The 24,157-nt window shown below is 31.8% G+C and overlaps 1 protein-coding gene across 1 annotated transcript in view; it reads left to right on the top strand.

The window, feature by feature from the left end:
• Positions 1–24,157, top strand: part of PIGK (phosphatidylinositol glycan anchor biosynthesis class K) — a 93,480-nt gene that overhangs the window by 30,799 nt on the left and 38,524 nt on the right. Inside the window, exons 5-9 of the mRNA XM_016151056.2 lie at positions 58–169; positions 2,686–2,782; positions 4,917–5,034; positions 5,716–5,826; positions 10,176–10,348. Of these exons, the coding sequence (XP_016006542.1) occupies positions 58–169; positions 2,686–2,782; positions 4,917–5,034; positions 5,716–5,826; positions 10,176–10,348 (611 nt within the window). The remainder of the gene's footprint in view (positions 1–57; positions 170–2,685; positions 2,783–4,916; positions 5,035–5,715; positions 5,827–10,175; positions 10,349–24,157) is intronic.

Raw genomic sequence — 24,157 nt, 5'->3', positions numbered from 1 at the left:
AATTATCGGGTTTTCCCAAGTTCTTTTTTATCTGAGTCTCTTTTTTTTTTTTTCTAGGTAACTGTGGAGAATTTTTTACGGGTATTAACTGGGAGGATCCCACCTAGTACTCCTCGGTCAAAACGTCTTCTTTCTGATGATAGGAGCAATATTCTTATTTATATGACAGGTAATTTCAGAATTTAGATATTTAATAATAGAATGTATTACTACTCTTTTCAAAAAGAAATCTGCATGAAATTTAAACACCTTATATGATATTTGGTTAATTTATTTGTTATATAGTTCTCTTTTCTCATAATATATAATTTCTTAAAATGATATTTGAAGACAGTATAACATTTTGTGTTATTCTTTAGTTTATCTCCATTCTTTTTATTATTACCCTGGTAAAGTTTATTTCCTTTTACTTAGTATCTTGCTAGAGCCTCTTTCCTTCAATTTTATCAGCCTTCTGTTAAATATCCTGCTAAGGTAGTTAATAGAAATTGAAAATCTGTGACTCATTTACTTAAAACTTTACAGTGGTTTCCCATTGATTGGATGTCAAATTTTAGCGTGCATACGGATTACCAGAATGCAAATATTTAGGCCATTTCCTAAAATTCTGATTTAATATTGGTCCAATGTTGGGCTTTTAAAATGGCACTTTAAATATACTTCTCAGATATGCATTGCAGTAGTCTTTTGTCTATACTTTAAGGACTATTGGAGATGAAGTCCTCCATAATATTTAGTATGTTATATGCAATATATAATGTATATACTTTAGTTATATTATTGCTTATTTAATTTTAGTTTATACTTTTTCCAATTCCTTTCCATGCATTTGACTGTTTCTGTCCTCCATAAGTTGATAACCAATTGCCTTTGCTTATGGACGTCTTCTCAGTTCACTTTGCTTACCTCTTTTTCCTTATCTTTTTAGTCTTAGCTCAGCAGTCACTTTCTTCAATGATTTTCCTAAGTCTAGGGTGACCTGTGTTTCCAGCTGCTTGGGACAGTCCTGGTTTATACCTTTTGTCCCAGTGTAATTATTAATAGTGCCTCCTTCCTCCCTCAGAAGTTTCCTAGTATGTATAATACATTTTATAATTGCCCTAAAACATTTCTCATCTCTTTGGCTGGTGTAGGCTCTCCTCTTTGAACTCTGATGTTAATCTGTCGTTTCTATCTTAGTATTTAACTTATTACCTTTTCATCTGGATATTCATTGACTTTGAACTCCAAGATGTCATTGATAATGTTTTTCATCTTTTTATCACCAGTGCGTGGTCTTATAGTAATATTCAGTAAATATGAATGTTTATCAAGTGATATTTAAAATTTTTTTTCAGGGGACATTTCATTCAACTAATGATAAAACGAGTGTCAATGATTCTTGGATGTCACACAGCAGGACAATTACTGACTCCTACTTAGTGATTTACTTTTATTTATCTAACATGTTGTATTTATTCACAGCTTTTGTTTTAAAATTCAATCAGCTTACAAGCTTTGTAAACTAACTCAGCAGAGTTAATGTGGTTAGATAGTTATAAGAAATTTTCAAGCTTTCAGGGCAAATAAGATGAAATAGAGTCTTATAACTAAATAGAGTCTTATAACATTTACTACCTGGCCCTTTACAGAAAAAGTTTGCTAAACCAGGGAAGAGAAAGGAAGGCTGATAATTGCGGTAATATAATAAAAATGATAATAGCTAATATTGAGACTTACTGTATATAAGGCAATATTCTAAATCACTGCGTGTAATTCATGTCATCCTCACAGCAACCCAGAGATTTAGGTGCTAATACTCAGAGCTGTCATGTGTGGTTGTGTGGGTTGTGTACTGTGCATAAGTATGTGGGTAGGGAGGTAAGTGGGAGCTAAAATCTAGTATATGTTTACACTTCACTAGACTGTGTGCCTTGCCACAGAGTTGTCTAATGGAAGGGAGAAACATTTTTAAACCCACAGAGACATAGCCACTAACCACATTTGAGCTCACAAGACTTGTATTCAGAGAGGGCATTGAAATAGATTTTCTGCTTTGCTAACTAGTGGGAAGTATCTTTTGAAAGTCTGCACAAAGGATCTATATAGGAATGCTAATGGTGGTGTAGCTGACACATTATTTTGCAGTTGAGGAAACTGAGACATAGAAAGATTAATTTGTTTAAGATAACACAGTCATTAAGTGGAAAAGCTAGCATTTGAATCCAGACAGACTGGTTCTATCATGCATTCTAAAAGTCACAATATTCTGGTCAGCTGTTTTGGGACAGTTTTGATGGTAGTAAAAACATCAATTTTTAAGTGAGAACTGCACTTCCTAGTAGTATAGCATTCCAAGTATAATACTAGCACACCATGGGACTAGCTAGTGTCTTTAACTTCTTTCTCACTTGAGAAATTTTTATCTATGGAAACTTGCTTCTGGCTTTAATGGAACCAGTAAAGAAATATGAACGATAGAACAAATTTTAAAGCAATTATATCTACTTTTTTACACAGTCTATCATTATTCTCTTTCTAATTGACATAATGGAAAATTAAATTTGTTTTCTTAACATTTTTTACTTTAGAGTATAACATAAATGATATTAAAAATTGCCATGAGTTAAGTAAATATTTACATCTGGATGTATGCCATTTACATTAAAAATGTGTCTATTTGATCTTTTTGACTCTTCCTGCAAGGACATGGTGGAAATGGTTTCTTGAAATTTCAAGATTCTGAAGAAATTACCAACATAGAGCTTGCAGATGCTTTTGAACAAATGTGGCAGAAAAGACGGTAATTAGCAAATGACTGCTTTTCATTAAGATAAATTAGTACCTAATTTTTCCATGGTTAGTAGATTTGTAGATCTCATTTTTTTGAGATTTTAACTTATTCGATTGATTTCTTCTACCCTTTTAGATTTCTTGTTCTGCTGAGGGGAATTGTTTTTAAAAGGAAAACATAAGGTTTTTAAAGAGCATGTAAAATAACTTTTTAGGATCATATTTTTTGTTATTTAACATCCTTTCTGGAGGAAATAAGAATCTTACTAACCAACTTTCCCATTATTTGGGGAGATTGTGAATATACATTTATTTTCCAACTTGTACCTATACTTATTTTTTGCATGTTTTCTGGCCCCCAATATGGTAGCAATACATTATTTATTCTTTGGAAAAAAGTGTCAAAATTACGATTAGTATAAAATTTGTAACAACTTACATTGAGGATGGTAAATTGTTAGTAATCCAATGGTAAGCACCCCTTTCATTAAAAATTGTCATATGAACTTAAGTGAATTTAAAATAGCAATATAATTGCTCTTCACTTGATTACCTACAATAAACACCTATGTGTTACCTTCTAAACATTATGGTGCAGAGAGGAATATGAGGCTTCTTCTGCCTTCAAAGAGTTTAAAGTATAGTGAAAAAGAGAAATATGTATATAACGATGCTACAAATGAAATATTATAAATATTGAACTATAAGCATAAGCAGAATGTTTGGAAGTGTTGAGGAAGATTTTTTAAGGTACTGGTTTCATCTTATTCATAGCTTACATTAATCGAATGCATGGTACTGAGCACTATGTTTTACATGTATTGTCTCATTTAATTTTAATAATTCTATGAGGTAGATACTTTAATTATTGTCAATTTTACAAATGAGTAAATTGAGGTAAACAGATTAATTAACTTGCCAGACTTTACACAGCTAGAAAGCACCAGTACTAGGCTTCATGCCCAAGTAGTACAATCCCAGAGCTTACTCTCATTGTTTTACTCTACTGCGGCTCATAACCTTAGATATTTCTGATCCTTAGGGACCTCCACAGAGTTTGTCTCTGAATAAATGTGTCTTCTATCACCTGCTCAGATATTATGGTTCAAGATTACATGTTTTGTTTTTTTTTCCCTAGGTGCATTTTTAGCTACTTTCCTAGATCCTATCCTGTGCCTGAGAAAACTTCAGGAAAACTTATCTGCTCCCTACTTTCACTTTTTCTAACCAAGCAGCTCATTCTATAATATAGAGCTTATTATGTTAATTCTTTCACTTAAAAAATACTTTTGGTAACTTCCTCAAATTTATAGGATGAGGTTCAGACTTTAAATGGGATGCTTTACAGATTGACCTCACGCTACCTTTTTGAAACTAATTTCTCTCTATTTCCCTAAATTACTCTAAATCTTAGCTATATGGTACTATTCCCTTTTTCCCAAACGTTTATATTTATTCACATTTAGGTGCCTTATTTAGTATACACTTTTTCTTTAGCTGGAATGTTCTGTTCCTTTCTTTGTCATATAAAATAACACTCACTCTTCATTGCCTATGTCAGATACCACTTTTTCCTGACCTGCCTTTCTTTACAGTTCCTTTCGTTGCTTTCTCAGTGCTCTTTGACTTTGTTAGACTCTTAAGCTCTGTGAGGGCAGGGACTGTTATATTCCCAGCTTAGTGCCAGGCACATTGTAGGCTCCAATAAATATTTGTAACACTTATTACATAGTTTATGTGTCTGTCTTCCAGTTACATTTAAATTCGTTGAGTTTGGTGACTAAATCACATATATGTATTTTTTTCTGACTACAGCTCAGTTTCTAGGACAGCATGCGTTCCAAATACATGTTTGTTGAATTCGGTATTCATTTGGATTCCCAAGGGAGGAGGAAAGAGTTGGGGCAGCCACTTTGTGGCACAACCACCACTCTCTTTTGAGGTGGTTTTCTAGGACAGGATTATGCCTTTAATAGTTCTAATGTCAAATTTGTATTGAGGATTCTACTGAAAAGTCTCAAATTTTTAACCAAAGAAATGACTAAGATATGACTTCAACATCTTATGGAAGTATTGTAAAAATGTTAGTCAGTGTATGATTAACAACATGATTCATGTCAAGGATATTACCATTTCTCTTTCAGCTACAATGAACTACTGTTTATTATTGATACATGTCAAGGGGCTTCCATGTACGAGCGATTTTATTCTCCTAACATAATGGCTTTAGCTAGTAGCCAAGTGGGAGAAGACTCACTTTCGGTAGGTGCGTTTTTCCCATTTGTAAACTGCATTGACTTTGGAATGTGTAGCTATTTCTCAAATTGTTTATGTGTTCTCTGGGTGTATCTGTTATTTCGTACTTTAAAAAATTTTTATAATGATGATATTTGTTATAGCATTGCTTGGCTTTTACAAAAAATTATTGAGGTTTACTTGACGTACAACATTATATTGGTTTTAGATATGTTTTGATATTTGTGTACATTGTGAAATGATTGCCCCAATAAGACTAGTTAACATCTGTCACCATATATAGTTTTAGAATTAGAATTTTTTCTTGGGATGAGAACTCTTAAGATGTGCTCTCTTAGCAACTTTCATAGATGCAGTGCAGTATTATTAACTATTTTTGCCATGCTGTACATTACATCCCCATGGCTTACTTATTTTTTAACGGTTTGTACCTTTTGACTCTCTTTACTCATTTGCCCACACCGCTTTCTTCAACCATCAATATAGTCTCTATATCTATTACCTCATTTTGTTTTGCTTTTTTTTTGATTCCACATATAAGTCAGATGATTTAGTATTTGTCTTTCTCTGACTTATTTTACTTAGCATAATGCCCACAGATTCCATCCATGGTGTCTCAGATGTCAAGATTTCATTCTTTTTTATGACTGAATACTATGTCATTATATATGCTTTGCTTTTTTATAGCACCAACCTGATCCTGCAGTTGGAGTTCACCTTATGGATAGATACACATTTTATGTCTTGGAATTTTTGGAAGAAATTAATCCAGCTAGCCAAACTAATATGAATGACCTTGTAAGTATTTGCTCGATTTGATTATAGCACTTAATTATGCTAATCTAAACAGATAAGCAAAAGTCTGTTATTCCTTGTACTATGAGGATACTATGCCATATGTTGAGTGGTGGCCTTTTAAAACTGTTTTGAGTCTTCCTTTACAGTGGTATCTCTTTCTTTACTATAAGAGACTTAAAGCTTTAGCCCAGTTAATTCGTTATTCCTTGAGGTACTTTTATGTTGTCATTCATTTGGTCATTTTTTTTTTTTTTTTTTACCAGAAATGTTCTTTTTCTAGATTCACATATTGAAATTCTACCTATTCCTCAGGAGTCAAATCAAAGCCTGCCTCCTCCAGGAAGTCTTCCCAAATTTTTCCCTGTTGGGATTTACGTTAAGATAAATAAAGCTTTTCAGAGCTTTTTCTTTCATACCATTTATCATAACTTGTCTTTTTTTTTTTTTTTAACTTACTAATTTAATGTCTTCCTCACTTAGTGGGAAGTTCTCGGAGGAAAGGGATCCTCTCTTCCATATTTTTGTGCATCCTACAACTTCTTATATAGTATATTCATATGGCTTGTTGAATTTAGCTCAACTTTTTTTCCTGACTCTTCTGTGCTGATTGTATCTTTTAAAATCTACTTTGAAGTTGCTGTTGAAAGTAGACATAATAAAAAGCTTGAAGCAACAATTCTAGATTGGATTATTACTGTGTATAATGACTTTTACTATTTTTCCCATTAATTTATGCCTTCATTCATTCACCAATATTTTTTGAGTTTTCGCTAAGTGCTAGGCACTCACTATATCCTAGTGAAAGAGGCAGACACTGTCATTCTGGAGCTTCAGAATGAAGGGGGAGCCGAGCAGACAGTTCTCTGGACTTTAGCACACTAGCCTAGCAGCTTTGCACTGACCTCTTGTTATATAAAAACCTTTCAGATAAATATTTATGAAAGGGGTTCTTTTGCAAAATTCTGACAACTACTGGTATAAGCTATCAAATTTGATAACAGAACTGCTTACCAATTACATTTTAAGGTTGTATATTTGATGTTTCTTAAATCTTAATAAGAATTTGAATATTAAAACAAAACTTGTGATAATGTGCTGCTTTAACTATAAGAAAATTATAGTCACCTAAATTTGAGTTACTTTAATTTTAAAATTGATTCCCGTTTTTGGATCATACATTATATATTTTATATTTTACGTAATGCATGATGTGCTTTTTCAAAAGTTTACCATAAATGCATTTCACACTTAAATGTCTAACAGATTAAAAAATACTTCTTTCATCGACATTATTTAGGAAGGACTGAGGAAACTAATGTTTTCTTATTGATCTCAACTGCTATTTGGTTTCTTTAAGTTTAGTTGGTATACAATATCATTATTAGTTTCAGGTGTATAATATAGTGATCCAACATTTTTATGGCTCACAATGTGATCACCCCACTAATTCTATTAATTATTTGTCACCATGCAAACTTATCAAAGTATTATCAGTGATGCTCCCCTTCATCTTTTTCACCCATCCCCCTGCCCTCCTCCCCAACCATCCCTTTGGTCTCTGTTTCTATGAATCTTTGTTTTGTTTGTTCATTAGTTTTGTTTTTTTTAAGGTGCCACATATAAATGAAACCATATGGTATTTATCTTTCTCTCTATCTGACTTATTTCACTTAGCATAATACCCTCTAGGTCCATCCATGTTGTTGCAAATAGCAAGATTTCATTATTTTTTATTACTGTGTAATATTTAGTTTTTAATAAACGTTCCTCACTAATATCTTATCTGACCTTCCCACTCCATTTTTAAAATTGAATTTTAATTAGATGATGATTATTTTAATCTTGTTCAGTAAGAACAACCCATTTCCTTGAATAGTGCAATGATTTGATATATCTTTAGATACTGTGTAATAATACCAACTGTATGTTGGAGTATGTGTATATAATAACATTTATTGAGTATCAGCTGTATTCAGAATACTGTATTAGGTGCTACATGAGCAAAAAAATTGGAAGACTTGATTTTTAGCCCCTTAAAAATTTACAGTGTCATTGGTTAACAGTTGAGCATATTTATAGAGTATTACTCGTTATGTGAGGTGTCTGGATCCTCCAGGTAATGTTCTTCCTCTCTGAACATATAGCTCTTGCTGTATACCTTTACCTTTTAATATTACTCTGTAAGTGTTTATAAATAATTGTGATGTTCCCTTGAGGCCTTGAGCTTCTTAAATAAGAGATATAAGCACCATGATTCATGCATCTTACTTCTCACAGAAGTTAATTATGTATAGTAACTGGTTTTACTATATAATTACTATATATACAGTAATTGTACATACAGATAGATGTTCAGTGAATATTTATTGAATGAATGAAGGACATGAGAACAATGCACACTTATATGGCTCCTTTGAATACAGTGGAATTAGTGATTAAAATTTTTCTTGGGTAAGGTGGATTTTCAGGTTTGAAAGAAGAGAAGTATAGCATACTCTAGGAAAATGGAATACCTGTAGAGGAACAGAAGTTGGATGATCCTTATCTTTGATAATAAACACGTAACCTGGCCAGAATGTGGGGATTCTGTAAGTGAAGGAGATTATTGAAAATTAAGCTAAGTAATTGCAGGATCTGTGAGTCATTTTGTTGTTGAGGTTAAGGAAATCAGATCAGTATCATAACATTCTTGAAGGAAAGAATGGCTTCATAGGAAGTGAAAATATGATTATTTTAGCAGCAAAGAAGAAGATAATATTCAGTATTTCTCAAGCTCATTTGCCTGTGCGTTTCTTGCTTTCATCTATTGGTACCTAATAAAGCCCATCAAATCACCCATACAGGAATGCCTTCAATATACCTAGGACTTCAGTCTAATTCTTGGTTTATTTTATTTTTTATTTTGTCTCTTCATCTTTTTGTCCTTCCTGTTTGGCATTTCACTTTCTTAAACTTCTCCCCCAACTTTTCCTTTCTTAGCTTTTTAATTTATATTCTGATCTCTTCTTTTTATTTTTTTAAATTGCTTTCCTGAACCAGGAAGACTGTGATGTTAGGCAAATGACTTAATCTCTTTGAGCCTTAGTTTGAAGTAGATATGATAATTTTTATAAACCTCAAAGCTATTGGTAAGTTTAAATGAGAATATCTACAGTGCTTAGCACAGTGCTTGGAACACTGTTTCATAAATTATAGCTGTTCTGCTCTTCCCCACCCCTCTATTGTCTTGTTGATTACCTATTCAGATGGTCTTGTCTCCACTGCTGGACTACTTCTGTGGGCCTTGGGCCCTTACTAGCAGGCCTGTAATGGTTTTCTTCATATATCCTGTGCTTCTGTCAAACTAGGTTATTTCCTTACACATCTCTGCAGCTGTTCCTTTTTTGGGGGATGTGCTTATTTCCCATCTGTAATCTTTCTTTTCCTTCAGAAAATAGCTTAAATCCTATTCCCTTTTTTTTAATCTTATCCTCAAACTGTGAGTTTATCCTTTTCTGAATTAGAATCTGTCACCTTTTTTTCTACCTTATTATGTTTATTCATCTCTAATTAGACTTTAAGCCTTGAGGACAGTGTCATGTCTTATCAATTTTTGTATCCTCTGGAAGGTAACAGTATGAAGTATGTGTAATAGATACTTTTTATGCTTTGCTGAGTGAATAAATATGTGTCTGTCCTTGGTAATTCACCGATGTGGAATATCAGGGGTAAGATAAAATTGTTTTGAGATCTGTGTAATGATGAAATCATGTTTTCAGACTATATCCTTTGGAGCACTGGTGTCTGGAGGTGCCTTAGGTTTATTTTCGTCATGGATAAATGAATTAAGTGATTTGTTTTATAGAATGGTGTAGATAGGTTCACAGCAGAAGAGGATATCTAATGGGGAGGCTATGCTTCAACTTCATGTGTTTCGGAGCAGTTGTTTTCATCTCTTTTACATATTGGACTACCATGTAATATTTTATTCAAATTTAAAGTTTAAATGAAGGATCAGGTTTACAAGATGTTTAAAAAACCACTCTAGTAAAACACCCCGTTAAGATGGATATAGATGTAGAAAAAAGCAATTCTTTCGTCATAGTGCTTGCATGGAATTTTTGTAGCATATTATTTTAAAAAGTGAATGTTTTTTCCCACCCTAGCCAGCTTCCCTTTTTATCACCTGTTCTAATGTCTCTTGTCTACTATGAGAATGAGTCTTTTATGTTTAGAATCAGTAGCTTCTTTGGGTTGGGAGAGCTTTAAAAATATACTACATTCTACTATATTGTATTACTGGATTTATTAAAAGTTGTGTGTGTATATGTATGCTTGTGTGTATTTATTATTGTTATGTAATTTTTTAGTTTCAGGTGTGTCCTAAAAGTCTATGTGTGTCTACTCCTGGACATCGCACTGATCTTTTTCAGAGGGATCCTAAAAATGTCCTGATAACTGATTTCTTTGGAAGTGTACGGAAAGTGGAAATTACAACAGAAACTATTAGTTTGCAACCAGATTTAGGAATCATGGAAAGCAGGTATTCATTTTAGATTATAATTTGAATAGAATATTCTAGTTTCATAATTTGTACGTGTTTGTATAACAAGAGTAAGAGATGAAAGCTGGTGTTTGTAAATGAAATTACATATTTCTACCTAACCTTCACTTTATGTACACCATATGCTTTTCAGATTTATGGGTAAAAGCTATACATATCAGTAAGAAGCTAAGATCATGATTAGGATTATATTATAACTCCAAAATACAATATTTGTAGTAGTGTGATTTGAGACTTGCTGAAAAGGACTGAAAGTTTTCTCGTAACTAGCAGTCTCAGAGCTGTACTTCTCTGTCAATAGAGGTGTATATAATGGTTCAGAAGACCTTCATGAAAAGGCAGGTATGTGAATGTTTCAGACAATACTCTAGTGAGTGTGTATGCTGTCACCTATTGCAGTAGAAACTATGGAATGATATGACATTGAAACAGAAGTTGGCAGCTGGGCAATTAGTGTGTAATAAAGGCCCTTGGAATCTGGCAGATGCTAAGCAGATAAACATGAAAAGGGGAAGTGTATGCCAAAAGAATATAGGTGCCAAATACCTACTTCAGATCATTACACAATGCTTTCATGTTCAGAATTTCTTTGGGCTCCAGAAATCTGATTCGTTGTCTGACTGCCATATATTTTGCTTCCTGAAGTCTGGGTTTTGTGAGCCAGGTTCAGTAATATCTCTTGTTTTTCTCTAGTGGGCATATATTCTTTTAATGTGGAACAGTTTACCTGGGGCTGTTGTAAACTTGGAGTGACCCTCCCTACATTGATAGGTGCCACTGTTTAGGATTTGTTTTGGGGGTTCTTGGTAATTCATAAGGGAAAGGAATGAGAGCAAGGTATGAGCCAGGTACTCCCTTCTTGGGAAGTAGATTGTGCATGAGTGGGCAGTGAGTGTGCAAGCATGTACATGTGTGTAGGGGTGTGTGTGTATACAGAGAGAGAGAGATTGAGAAAAATTGGTTGATTTGGGGGTATTTGAATTTTAGAAATATTTATAATATTCCATTTTTTCTCTGTAAACATTTTTAAAGGCAAAATACTTTGTTAATTTTAAATAGTGTCACAGTTAATAGCCACTTCCTTGAAATATGTAGATGATATGTTTCACTATGTATTAAACTTTGTTATTTGTGATTGTCTAATGCTATCTATTGGAAACTTATATTTCAGGGAACTTTTATGAATTGCCAAATGGCAACATATAAATTAGTCTTAATTTTGAAATATTCAAAGACATAATTTGTCTTATGAATGTTTTAGGAATAAATTCAAGAACTAGCTGAAAATGCAGTTCTTACAAAGATTTAAAATTGATATTATTAGTTATTTTCTATTCTGGATATTCAAGGCCTCGGATTTTTTATTTTCCAATTTCCTATAGTTATTGGCTTAAAAAAATTTTTTTTTTCCTTAAGACAGCAGATATCCTACAGATATCCTACAACAATATCACTTTTACTTATTATTTAAATACTGACTTTCAAGTTTTACATTTGTAAAATAGCTAAACTATACCTTAATACTTGGCAACTAAAATTAAAACTGAGCTATTATATGTGTTTTACCAAATTCTTTTTGTAATTTCCCTTGAAGTTCAGCCTGTAAGTGCTGATATACCTTCTTTTAACCATCTGAATACTGCATTAATTTTCTTTATAGACAAGGACCATCTTTATACTTCTGTACATATTTTTCGTTCTCTCTACCTAACAAAATATTAAATATATAATACTTGTACAATAAAAATGATTTCAGTGGAATTCTACTAAATTTTGTTATCTATTCTGGAAGTATTGAATATCGTCTCATAAATTATCTCCATTATTTCAGATGCAAAAACAGTTGGTGCTGAGGAGTATCTTAATTTACCTTTAATTGAGGAGAAAATTATTTTAAGCATCAAAGCCAGGTACCAGTCACTGTTGAATTAGAGCACCCTCTAGTGTTTGTAAATACATTTTATTAAGAATATTGCTTACAGATGGTTTCATGATTACAGGTATAAGTTATCTAATTAATTTAGAATTAAGTTCCCAGCATGCTCCAGGAATTCTTAGATGGATGCTAAAAATACTATCTCATACATAGGTGCTATTTATAGGCAATCGTGAGTGCCAATGTTTGTTTTGAGAAAAATATGAGAGATCAGATATTACAAAAACCATTTTATTAAGGAAGTTATGGGCTAGAATGTATATATCATTTTTTAGATCTTAGGTTTAAAATATCAATACAGTCACTGCTTAAAATTGGCAGTTGTGCTTTTTAAAATATCATTTTTTACATTAATTAGGGAAACAATTGACCGATTTGTTTAGACTGTTTATATTTCATATTTTGTGTACTAGAGTATACTAGACTAAAACCAGATATGATGAACTTTAGTACATAAAATCGAAGTAGCTAAATGAAATAATTGTTTTTATGTCTTCTGAAACTTAGCTATTGAGTAAGGAAAATATAGTCATATAGTTACTAACAACACTTCGTTTCTGCATAGGTCTTACTAATTGTGTTATTAATTTATTTGCAAGAACAAATGAAGTAAAATAAGGGCTGACTGTTATAATCCTGGCTTATGTAATTTGAGTATAAATTGCTTTATCCGAGTATAGATAGATTGACTTTTGATAAGTATGCAGACAAATAAACAGCCTGCCCTCCTGAAAAAGTTGGGCTTTCTAGAATCTAGTAATAAGTTTGTGTCAGAATTATTCAGATTACCAGTTTTGTGTCTTTACCGTATAGGGAAAATAGCCTTCAGCTTATAGAGGTAAAAATATAGGCACATTTTAGTATTACAAAATGTAGAAGTCTAAATTCTGCAGGCATTACCCAAGAAAAAAATGGAATCCAGTTTTTTATATATGAGTAAGCTGAGGCTGAGAAAGGTTAAGAAACCTGCCTAAAGTCACATATCTAATAAATGATAGAGCAAAGATGTGAATCTAGGAATGCCTCATACTTCTAAATGTATTATATTTATTATATTATATTATATTATATTATATTATATTATATTATATTATATTATATTATATTATATTATATATTATTCTTTTAGAATTTATCCTGAGTTACTTGGTTAGTTTTCTTTTAAAAGGATATAAAATAAAAATGATAGTTCAATGAATTATCACAAAGTAACTACTCATGTTACTGCCAGAAAGAGAAATAGAACAGTGCTGGTACCTGGAAGCTTCCCCAAGTCTTAGTTAGGCCCCTTCCCAATCTCTATCCTCTTATTCTCCCTCAAAGTTAACCACAGTTCTTTTATGGAATTTATTTTCTTGCTCATTTTAGTTATATCACCTAATTGGATATTCCTAAACATTGTTTTAATTCTTTTGCTTATATTATGATTTTGGAATACATTTATGTTTTAGTGTGCAATTTTTTATGTTGTTGTGTGGTTCAATTTTTTTGAGTCTTTAAAAATTGAGGTATAATTTACTTATAGTAAAATCACCCTTTTTAGTATACAGTTCTGAGTTTTGGAAAATGCATACACTTGGATAATCACTATGCCGATGTATCACCACCAGAAATACCCTTGTGCCCCTTTTTATCTAATTCCTCCTCCATATCCCTGGAAACCACTGATCTGTTTTCTGTCCCTATGGTTGTCATATAGATGGAATCATACATTCTGTACCCTTTAGAGTTTGGCTTCTTTTACTGGCGTAATGCATCTCAGATTCATTCCTTTTGTCACATGTATCTGTAGTTCGTTCCTCTTTATTGCTGATCATGCAATACAGTTTATCCGTTCATCGATTGAAGAATGTTTTTGTCCTCCAGTTTTTGGCAATTATAAATAAAGCCACTATAAACATTTGCATACAAACATGAGTTTTCATTTCATTCGAGTTAAATAACCGAAGAGTAGATTTGCTGGGTCATGTGGAAGTGCTTGTTTAACTTTATAAGAAACTTCCAAACCATTTCTTATAGTCATTATACCATTTTGCATTTCTAGAAATAGTTGTTCCACATCCTTAATTACACTTGGTATTGTCTTTTTAATTTTAGCTATTCTGATCATCTCATTATAATTTAAATTGTATATCCCTGATGACTACGGATGTTGAGCATTATTTCATGTGTTCATTGGCCATTCATACATGTTTCACTAAGTGTCTATTTAAGTCTTTTGCTCATTTAAAAAAATAGATTACTTCTTTCCTTACTAAATTGTAAGATTTCTTTATATATCTTGGATATAAGGTCTTTGTCAGATATATATGTTGGAAGTATTTTTTCTAAGTCTTTGTCTTGCCTTTCATTTTCTTAATGTTTTTTTTTTTAAGAATAGGTGATTTAATGTTGATAACGTTCATTTATTAGTTTTTTCTTTATACCTAATGCCCTTGTGCAAGGATTCTTAACCTTAACTCAGGGTCACCAGGACTTTCTTTTATTATCTTCTAGGAGTTTTATAGTTTTTGCTTTTATGTTTAGGTCTGTGACTTATTTTGAATTAATTTTTTAGCATAGCGTTAGGTAGGGGTTGAGGTTCATTGTTTTTCAAAATAGATATCAAGTTATTCTAGCATCATTTATTGAAAAGATTGAATTATGTCAGTGCCTTTGTCAAAAATCACGTGACCATATAAGTGTGGGTCTATTTTTGGACTCTCTTCTGATGCATTGAACTACATGTCTGTTTTTACCAGTATTACACTCTCTTGATTGGTTCTTTTGAGTATTCTAGATCCTTTGCATTTTCAGATTTTAAAATTAGCTTGTCAATTTCTAAAAAAAAAAAAGAGCCCCTGGAATTTTGATTGGGATCGAATCGACTCCATATATTAATTTGAGGCATATGTATACCTTATCAATATTGAGTCCTCTGATTCATGAACATATCTCTACATTTATTTAGATCTCCTATAATTTCTCTCTTTTTTTGTAATTTTCAGTGTACATGTCTTTTACAAGTTTCATTAAATTTATTTCTAAGTATTTTTGTTTTTGATGTTATTTTAAGTGAAATTTTAAAATTTTATTTCCCTTTTTTGCTCAAAAATAGAAGTGCACTTAATTTTTATATTGACGGTATTGTGGGATCTTATTGATTCTATTGTTGATTAATTCAATCCCAATTAAAATCTCAGCAGGCTTTTTTCTTTTCTTTTCTTTTTTTTTAGAAATTGACAAACTGATTCCAAAATTTATGTGGAAATGTAAAAGACCTACTGTAGTATTCGTTATGTTGTTGAACATAAGAATTCTAGTCTCTATTTATAATGTTTACTAAGAAATTAAATCAAAATTTGAATGTACATAATTAGTAAAAACATCTGTTTGGAGTTGGGCAAAATAGATTGTGAGAAATATGAAACTTTGTGATCAAACTATTCAGTGAAAGTCATGCATAGTAAATTGATATGTTTATGAAACTTTATGAGCCAAAGATTTACCAAAGTGGTTTTTTACAGTAGTAGATAGAATTTCTCTCCTACTAGTCTACATATTACTGTATTTTTCAAAGTGATCAATTTATTCATCATATAATTCTGTATTAAGTATCTCATTTGGCCATTTGTTTTACATTGTTATTTATAATTGTTAGTCACTTCAGTTATTTGGGTATTCAGGATTGCATTAAAGTGGACTTTCAGAGCATTAATTAGATGTGACTATTTGATTTATAAAGATACCAACACTGATAAATTATCCATTTTCTTATTTTACATACTCCTAAAGTTCTCATTGTTATAGTTTTAAAGTAATGTGTTGATCATTTCATGGGCATTTTTCTTTAAAAGCAATTTATTTCACTACCTAAAATTAACAAAAAAAATTCATTGAATTGGTTTATAACTTTTAAGAAATCAGTGTATATAAGTATAGCAGAATATAGTACTATATTCCTTTGTATAAGTAAAACCTTTCTGAATATAAATTAGTAAATATTATGTTTACCAGGAATAGTGATTTCCATCTAGTGTTTATTAATATTTAAAACTATATTAAAGCAAACTTAATTTCAATTTAAACACTAAACATGTGGAATATAAATTTTTTAAATTGTGAAAAATATAAAAATGATATAGTATTATTTATAAAATAGAATATTAGAACTTAATCTGTTGGAATTGTTAGGGAATAAAGTTTTGAATTACATGGAAAAGTAGATTATGGGACTGTTAAAGTTTCTTTTAACTCTTTGATTCTGTGTTCTGTGACTCTTGGTCTGCTTACTAATTGTAATATTATTGCTCTACTCCACTAATTTAAGCTTTAATGTTCTAAATGAGTTAAATCAATTTTATGTCTATTACTCCTCACATTACAGAGGATAGTATAGCATAATAATCAAAGTTAGGGTCATTGGAATGAACTTCTGAATTTAGAACCTCTTTCATTTACCAGTTGTGTAACTTTGGGCAAACTGCTTGACTTCTTTGCTTCTCAGTTTCCTCATCTATAAAATGAGAATGATAGTGCCATTTTATGTTATTGAGAGAATTTTTATTATTTTTATTTTAAAGCTCTTAGTTATGTGTTTCAAATATAGTAGTGCGCTCAATAAATGTTCAGCGTTATCGAGAGAACATATTATGTACTAATAAAAATTATTGCTAGAGCCCCAGTTTTATTATATTTTTGGCCATTTGCAAAATTATTATTCTGCTTTTATTAATCTAGTGTTAGAAAGTAGTTTTTTCTTATCTGGAGGTTTCTCATTTGGAATACTACCAAGAATTGGGAAATTGTATTTTACCAGAAGATGGCAGTAGAATTACATATTTGTACACATGAGACAAATCATATTTTTTTTAATGCTGAAAATTCAAAGTAGATTGTACCACCATGTAAATTATGATATTTGTTTCTTCAGGTCACTGACAGGAGAAAAAGACTTTTAATACTGAATTGTCAAGTTTAAAAAAAGGTGGTAAAAATTTCTCTATCTCTATAATTTGTTTTGCTTTAATAAACCTAATAAACTTTGATTATGAAATTGGTCAATCTACAGGATCTTTTTGAATTGCTACTCTTCAGCTATATTTTAACAAATAGTTTGCATGTTTTTAAATACTTAAGAAATTGAAGGATCAAAAAATTTTGTTTGCATGAAGATTATTTATAATTAATTAATAATAAAGATAAAGCAGTTGTTATTTATAATTTATCAGTGAGGAAAACTTGATTCAATTAAAAATTGATTCATGTACAACACTTTAGGGTTGTAACTATTAGAGAAAGCAAAAGGCAGAAGACATATTAATAATATAAATCTGTAATCCCATTTCAGAAGTTGTCTTTTTTGTGGAAATCATGGTATGCTTTGTCACCTGATTTTCAAGTATTCTATAGGTGAGGTTTTGCCAAATTGTCCCTCCTAGCGCTAGAAGGAAACTTGAAGGCAATATGGTAACAATAGAAAGAGTGTGGAGGTGAATGGATTTGCTTTAAATTTTGGTTTAGTTTCTTGCATTGTGTTTTCAGGTATATTACGTTATATCTCTGAAATTCAGATGTTGTTTCTGTAAAAGGGTGATCTACTCTCTAACTTTAGAGTTATTGTGAGGATGGGGAAATGTATATAAAATGAGCATACTTGTCAATGTGTTTTTAAGAGCATGCCATGTAAAATTCATCACATCCATACCAATGTCTCTCCTAAAATGCAAAAGGTATGCTGGGAGTGTTAACATCTTTATATGGTGTACTGCAGCTCTATTTATATAGCTTGATTTGCATTTTTATCAACCATGCCACATATTGCCCATTCTGACAGGAATTATTGTTAGTTTGGCCTTCTCATACTTACCCATGTAGTTGATTTTTTAAAAACTTGACTTCAGGACTTTATGCTTATTTCATTGTATTTTCATCTTACCAATAAATATCTTATAAGTATTAATTATTATAATCTGTCAGTCTTTTATAATACTCATTCTGATATAATGTTAGTGTTAAAACTATCTATAGATTTTATTGTAGGGGGTAAAAATGAACTGGGAAAATGACAGGGCCCGAGGTCTTTGCTAGCTGTATCCTTCCTGATTGATATCACTTTCGGGCATAGCCGTTTAAGTGTATTGGAATCCTATGGTTTTCTCAGGGCTAATCAATAATTTGAAATTTCATGACGAATTATTTTTAATAAAGCCAAACTGTACCTAAAATATCAAGCAAAGTCATTTATGTGAGTTTTCATTAGATCGATATAGTAAATTGTAATTAAAGTGTATTTTTCTACAAATGTGATAGATAAATTCTAGCAAGGGGGCAGGCAATTAAAATGCTTATTTTAAAATTAATTTTCTCATAAGAATAAAGAACAATCAGGAGACCAAAATGAATTATGTTCAACTTTGGCCATGTCCTGGTAATATAAATAGTAATTAAATATTTATACGAGAAAGGGAACATATGTTTCTTCATGAAACAAATATTTATTGACTAATTCTATTATTCTCCATCTTTCTCTGTTTGAAATTCATGTCATAAATTCTTGTCATACTCAGTAATATTCTAAGACTACATGTGATGAAATTGTCACATATTATTCTGTAAGTACTTTCACTAAGGGAAGCATACCGCTAATATTGTTATGGAATGTCTTTTTTTCAGGGAGATTGATCAACCTCATTTTAAATTAACTACAATATTAAGAGCCTGTCTTTGTTCTTCAGCTGATGGGATTAGTTTCTAATATTAATTAATATTTTCCAACATGATTTCTTAAAAGTGAAAACAAATTAAAATTAACAAAATAGAAGTATTAAAAGGATATGATCTCAAAATACCTGAATTTGTCACATGATAACTAAATGTGGATACTGGCTGAAAATTACTTTGTTTCACACTGTGATTAATGGACCCAGTTTAGATGGTCTGAAGGACTTTGCCAGAGATTCAGATACTTAGCAGTTTAAACAGTGTTGTATTAAAATTAGTACATCTAATTTTTAAAATGTTTGTTTCTTGATACTAAAGAAAGGTGTGTGTGCGTGCGTGTGTGTGTGTGTGTGTGTGTGTGTAGAGAGAGAGAGACAATGGAGGAGGAACATAGTATTTTAGGTTGTTATTAGGTGAATTAAGGATGACATACTTTATTTAGGACAATCCATTGTACTTTTGCTTTAAGGTATTGAGACTGGTAGTAATGAGCTATATGATGAGACATAGATTATGAGTACAGGCAATCTCTGGCTTAGAGCTACCACCCTCAATTTCTGCTCCTTGCAATAGAAGGAGTTGTAACTGCTCTAACTGCTTTGCCTAAACACGATGTAAACATTTAAAATCTTTAATCTAATGATCAGGAAAGCTCTAACTTAGGCTTTAAATATAACTGATGTTCATCACACTTTCTCTTTAGTATGATAAAACACTGTAATATATATCTTCTAAGTCATAGAAAATGATTAAAATATGTCTTGTATGATTTTAATGTTAAGGGTAGTTTTTCTTTCTAATTCTTTGAAAATTAAGCACAGTAAAATGATACATATTCAGAAAATTGGTAACTTTAATAATAAAGAGTACATGAAAGTTGCCAGTGAGTCGGCTGTGAATATGAGAAGTCCCATTTTTACCTTAGACGTTAAAACACAACTTGACTTTAATGTTCTTTGACATTTATAGTTTAAAATTTCATTAGAGGGAAACATTTCTGAATAAAAGAATACCCTGTAATATTCAGAGTTAGGTGTCACATTTCACTTTTTCCAGAACAAGAAATTTAAATGAGTTAGAGAGGTGGTTTGAGTTAATAATAAAGAGCAGTCAGTTGACTTCACTTTGAAATTGTTGCTGACTGGCCACCAAGAAAGTAGTTGTGTGGCGACGAACAATATATTGTTTAATGAATGGCATTTCTGGCTTTTTTCAGATGGAAATAGAAGTGGTGGCACCCCCTCATTCAGTAGAAGGGACTGCACAAGTTCAACTTCCTATAATGTGTCTAGATAGTTGCAGCTGGTGTTCCAAACATGCACCTTCCTTAAGCAGTTGGCCATAAGCTCAGATTCTTTGTCTCTGTATAAAAAGAGTATCTATGAGTGAGATCCCTTTCCTAGAGCCAGCCCATGATATGTCCAGGAGTACCTTGATCCATACATTCCTTTTTGTGGGGACTATGTACTTTATCCTGCTGTAGGCCATTTTGTCTGTGAGGCAGAAAGTATTTGCAGGAGCCCATTGCTGAACAGTGGCTCTTAATAGGAAGCTTTACTTTCCTTAATAATAGGGAAATCTCTTGGAGACAAACATATAAGGGGCTAAAACCCAAGTGGCAGGTAAACATGGAAGGCCAGGCTCCCTAAGTGATAATTATTGATACAGAAATCTAGAGTTTTGAGTTAGAATGGCTTTGTGTGAGGGCCAGGACAAAAGGCTGTGGTCCATTTGTGGGTAGTTGGGCTTAAGAAAATTACTGTCAGCTTAAAATTGGTTACCTACTTAAACTGTCATTAAAGAATAAATAAAAAATGAGGATGTTTTCAAACATACAAAAGCTGAGTGTGTTTCGAATTCGTTTACCCTTAATTAAACAATATCTAAAAGGATACACTTATTGAAGAAGGTAAAGAGTGGAAGAGAGGTTAGTATACAAGGAAGAATCCTGTGCTCTTAAATTAGTAAGATATGAGTAAGTTTAAGCAAACACTGAGTCTCTCTTATAATTATGATAATATGATGACTATGGTAATTGGGGTAATAAGATAAAGTACTAATGTATTTAATAACAGTATTATATAAGGAGAGGACATGATTGGTTTTAACATATTAGGAGTTTTTAATGTGTGGGGAAGAGTAGTAAGTTTTAATATTTTCAGACAGCATGGTATGCGTACATTTTACATTTTTAGAGTGACCATTAAATGAATAGAAGTAGAGGAAATAAGATGAAAAATGGTACAGGAGAAAAATTGGAATTAAAAAAAGTAATGAAACAGCAAATTCTTGGAATAAATAAAAATCAATGGAAATTTAAAAAATACTTAGAACTGAGTGATAATGAAAATATTAAATATTAAAAGTAGTAGGATACAGTTTCTGATTTCTGGATAAGATGAAATTGCATCCAGCTTATGATCCCACCAAGAACAACAAGAAAAACCAGACAAAAATTATATTTTAAAGACATCAGAGAAATGCAGAAGCAATAAGGATTGAGAAGCTAAAAATCCAGATTTGAGGAAACTGCATTGAGATGAGCTGAAAATCTATAGCCACTTTTCTGTGGAGTTATACTGATTCTGGGAGTAAGCCAAAAGTTGAGAATCTGGGTTTGGTTCAGGCAATAGGTCATTTCTTGTGAATAGAGAGAGAAACAAGCAAAATGTTTGACGATTATGTAATCCTAGTGCGACAGAGTAGCTACTCAACCACAAAACTGGTTTCCCTTTCAAAATATTTGCAAACTTCTAAAGCTAAAGGAAAACTAACTACTAAGCAATACTAGCTGAATTTACTGGTCTTATAATTCTGAAGAGAGAAAGATCTTCAGGCTCAGAGTCCCTGAAGAACATACCAGGCGAGAGGCAACCATCCTGGAGATGGTGGTGAACTGACACTGCCAGTTTCCAGCTGCTTTTCCCCCGAGTATGCTTACTGATTCTGGGTGCAGCTAGAACACAGATCAGCAGACTGTGGCCCATGGGCCAAATCTGGTGTGTTGCCTGTTTCTGTAAATAAAATTTTTATTGGTTAACAGCTTTGTTCATTTTTTCATTTATTTACATATTATCCATGGCTGCTTTTATGCTATGATGGCAGAGTTGGGTAGTTGTGACAGAATGTATGGCCAGAAAGCCTAAAATAGTTGTTTACTTCCATGCTAGAGGAATCTGGGTATGACTTCTGATAAAGGGTCACTAAAGGAGACAGGGTGACTTTAAAAAAAGTGCAGCTTCTGGCATGTCAGTAGGTCTTGACTGCCTAACTCTGAAGCTGTGTGGGACAACAGGACAAAAATCTAAGCCAGAAACCTTTGAAAAGTATAGTGAAAGTTACTGGTTTGTCTCTCTCTCTCTCTCTCTCTCTCTCTCTCTCTCTCTCTCTCTCTCTCTCTCTCGGCAAATTAAAGATAGAATGAGTCTTATTAAAATTGTAAGACAGTCTTGATTCAACTCAGTTCCCGATTGGCTGGGAATGATCAGACTCTGCTCTCTAACTACCCAGCAGGGAAAAGTGTGGATCTTCTCAGATGGAAAATAGTATTGTTGGTAGTTTTTAAAAAAATTTATAAATATTCCGTGTTCGATACACAATCAATCAAACATTACTGGGGACGTAACTGGTAACTGCAAGCAGGATGAATACAAAAGAAATCACGACTTGGCATGTCATAGTCAAAATACTGGAAAATCATAGACAAAGCGAAAAAACTTAAAAGCCCACCAGAGAAGTAAAGGCATATTACCTACCTTTAATACTGACATAAATCATAGGAGTCATAAAATAATAGAATGACATGTTTAAACAGCTCAAAGGAAGAAAACTTCTAACGTATAACTCTATGCACAGAAAAAATATCTTCCAAAAATGAAGGTGAAATAAATATTTTTAGATCAACAATACAGAATTTGTTGCCACTGCACCTGAACTAAAATAAAAACTAAAGAGAGTTCTTCGGCCAGAAATAAAGTGATTCTAAAGAGAAACACAAATTCAGTAAGGAATGAATATGACTGGAATAGGTAAATAATGTCATTTAAGATAATTGAATATTGAGTGGACAAAAAATAAAAACAATCTCTTTTTGAGTTAAAAAGATATTTGTAGAATCAAAGTATATGACAAAAATAATGCAAAAGGCAGAGGGATAAATGGAATCAAACTTGTAAATACTATTATTGGAGAAATAGTAAATGTGATCAGTTTAGTTAGATCAACAAGTCAAAATTAGATGTTCTATTGTCCAAGGTAACCACCATAATAATGGTAAATATATGTATAACTATCATGTTAATAGTGAAAACAAAGTTTAATAAAATATTTGGTTAATTCAAAAGAAGAAAGGAAAGAAAAAGGAACATTAAATAGAAGGGAAATGCAAAATAGTAGTTATAAATCCAGTTTTCTCAGTAATTAACTATAACTGTACCAAATATCCTGTTTGAAAGACTAAGGTAGTCCTACTAAATTAAAAACAAAACCTCAAAATGTGCTGTTTACATGAGATATCTTCAGTAGAAGGGCATAAAAATTACTTGGGAATATGGCTAAAGTAAAGTAGAGGGGATTTAGGAAAAAAGCAATTAAAAGAAATATTAAGCCATCAAGTAAAAAAAAAAAAATACTTGCTATTTTTTTTCAGTTGTAAAAAATATGTATTCTCTCCCAACAAACTGCCAACAAACAGTGGCTTAGATGATTTCTACTTCTACCTGTGATATTTACCAACCTCATGTGGGGATGATATATATATAGAAAGAATTTGAAAAGCATGTTACCAGATTCACTTGATGGAATTAGTTAATTTTGAAACCAAAACTAGGAGACTAAAAAAATATAGAGCCAACCTCATTTATGATCGCAGAGGTACAAATCTTAAATAAAACTGCAATTCACTAATGTATAAGTAAAAATACTTCAAGACCAAATAGAAGTTATCTTAAAATTGCAGGAATGATTTGAGATTAGAAAATATATTAATGTATTTCATCATATTACATTAAATAAGAAGTATTTGTAACTGTTTCAGTAGATGCAGAGAAAGCATTTGATTAAAATTCATCAATCATTAATATGAAATAAGCAACATGGCTTAGCAAACTAGAAATGAAAGCAAGCTGCCTCAACTTAATAAAAGCAATGTA

This window comes from Rousettus aegyptiacus, unplaced genomic scaffold (assembly GCF_014176215.1).
Source record: "Rousettus aegyptiacus isolate mRouAeg1 unplaced genomic scaffold, mRouAeg1.p scaffold_m13_p_1, whole genome shotgun sequence".
Classification (NCBI taxonomy): Eukaryota; Metazoa; Chordata; class Mammalia; order Chiroptera; family Pteropodidae; genus Rousettus; species Rousettus aegyptiacus.
The sequence above is the reverse complement of the archived record's forward strand: the minus strand, read 5'-3'. Positions and strand labels throughout refer to the sequence as shown.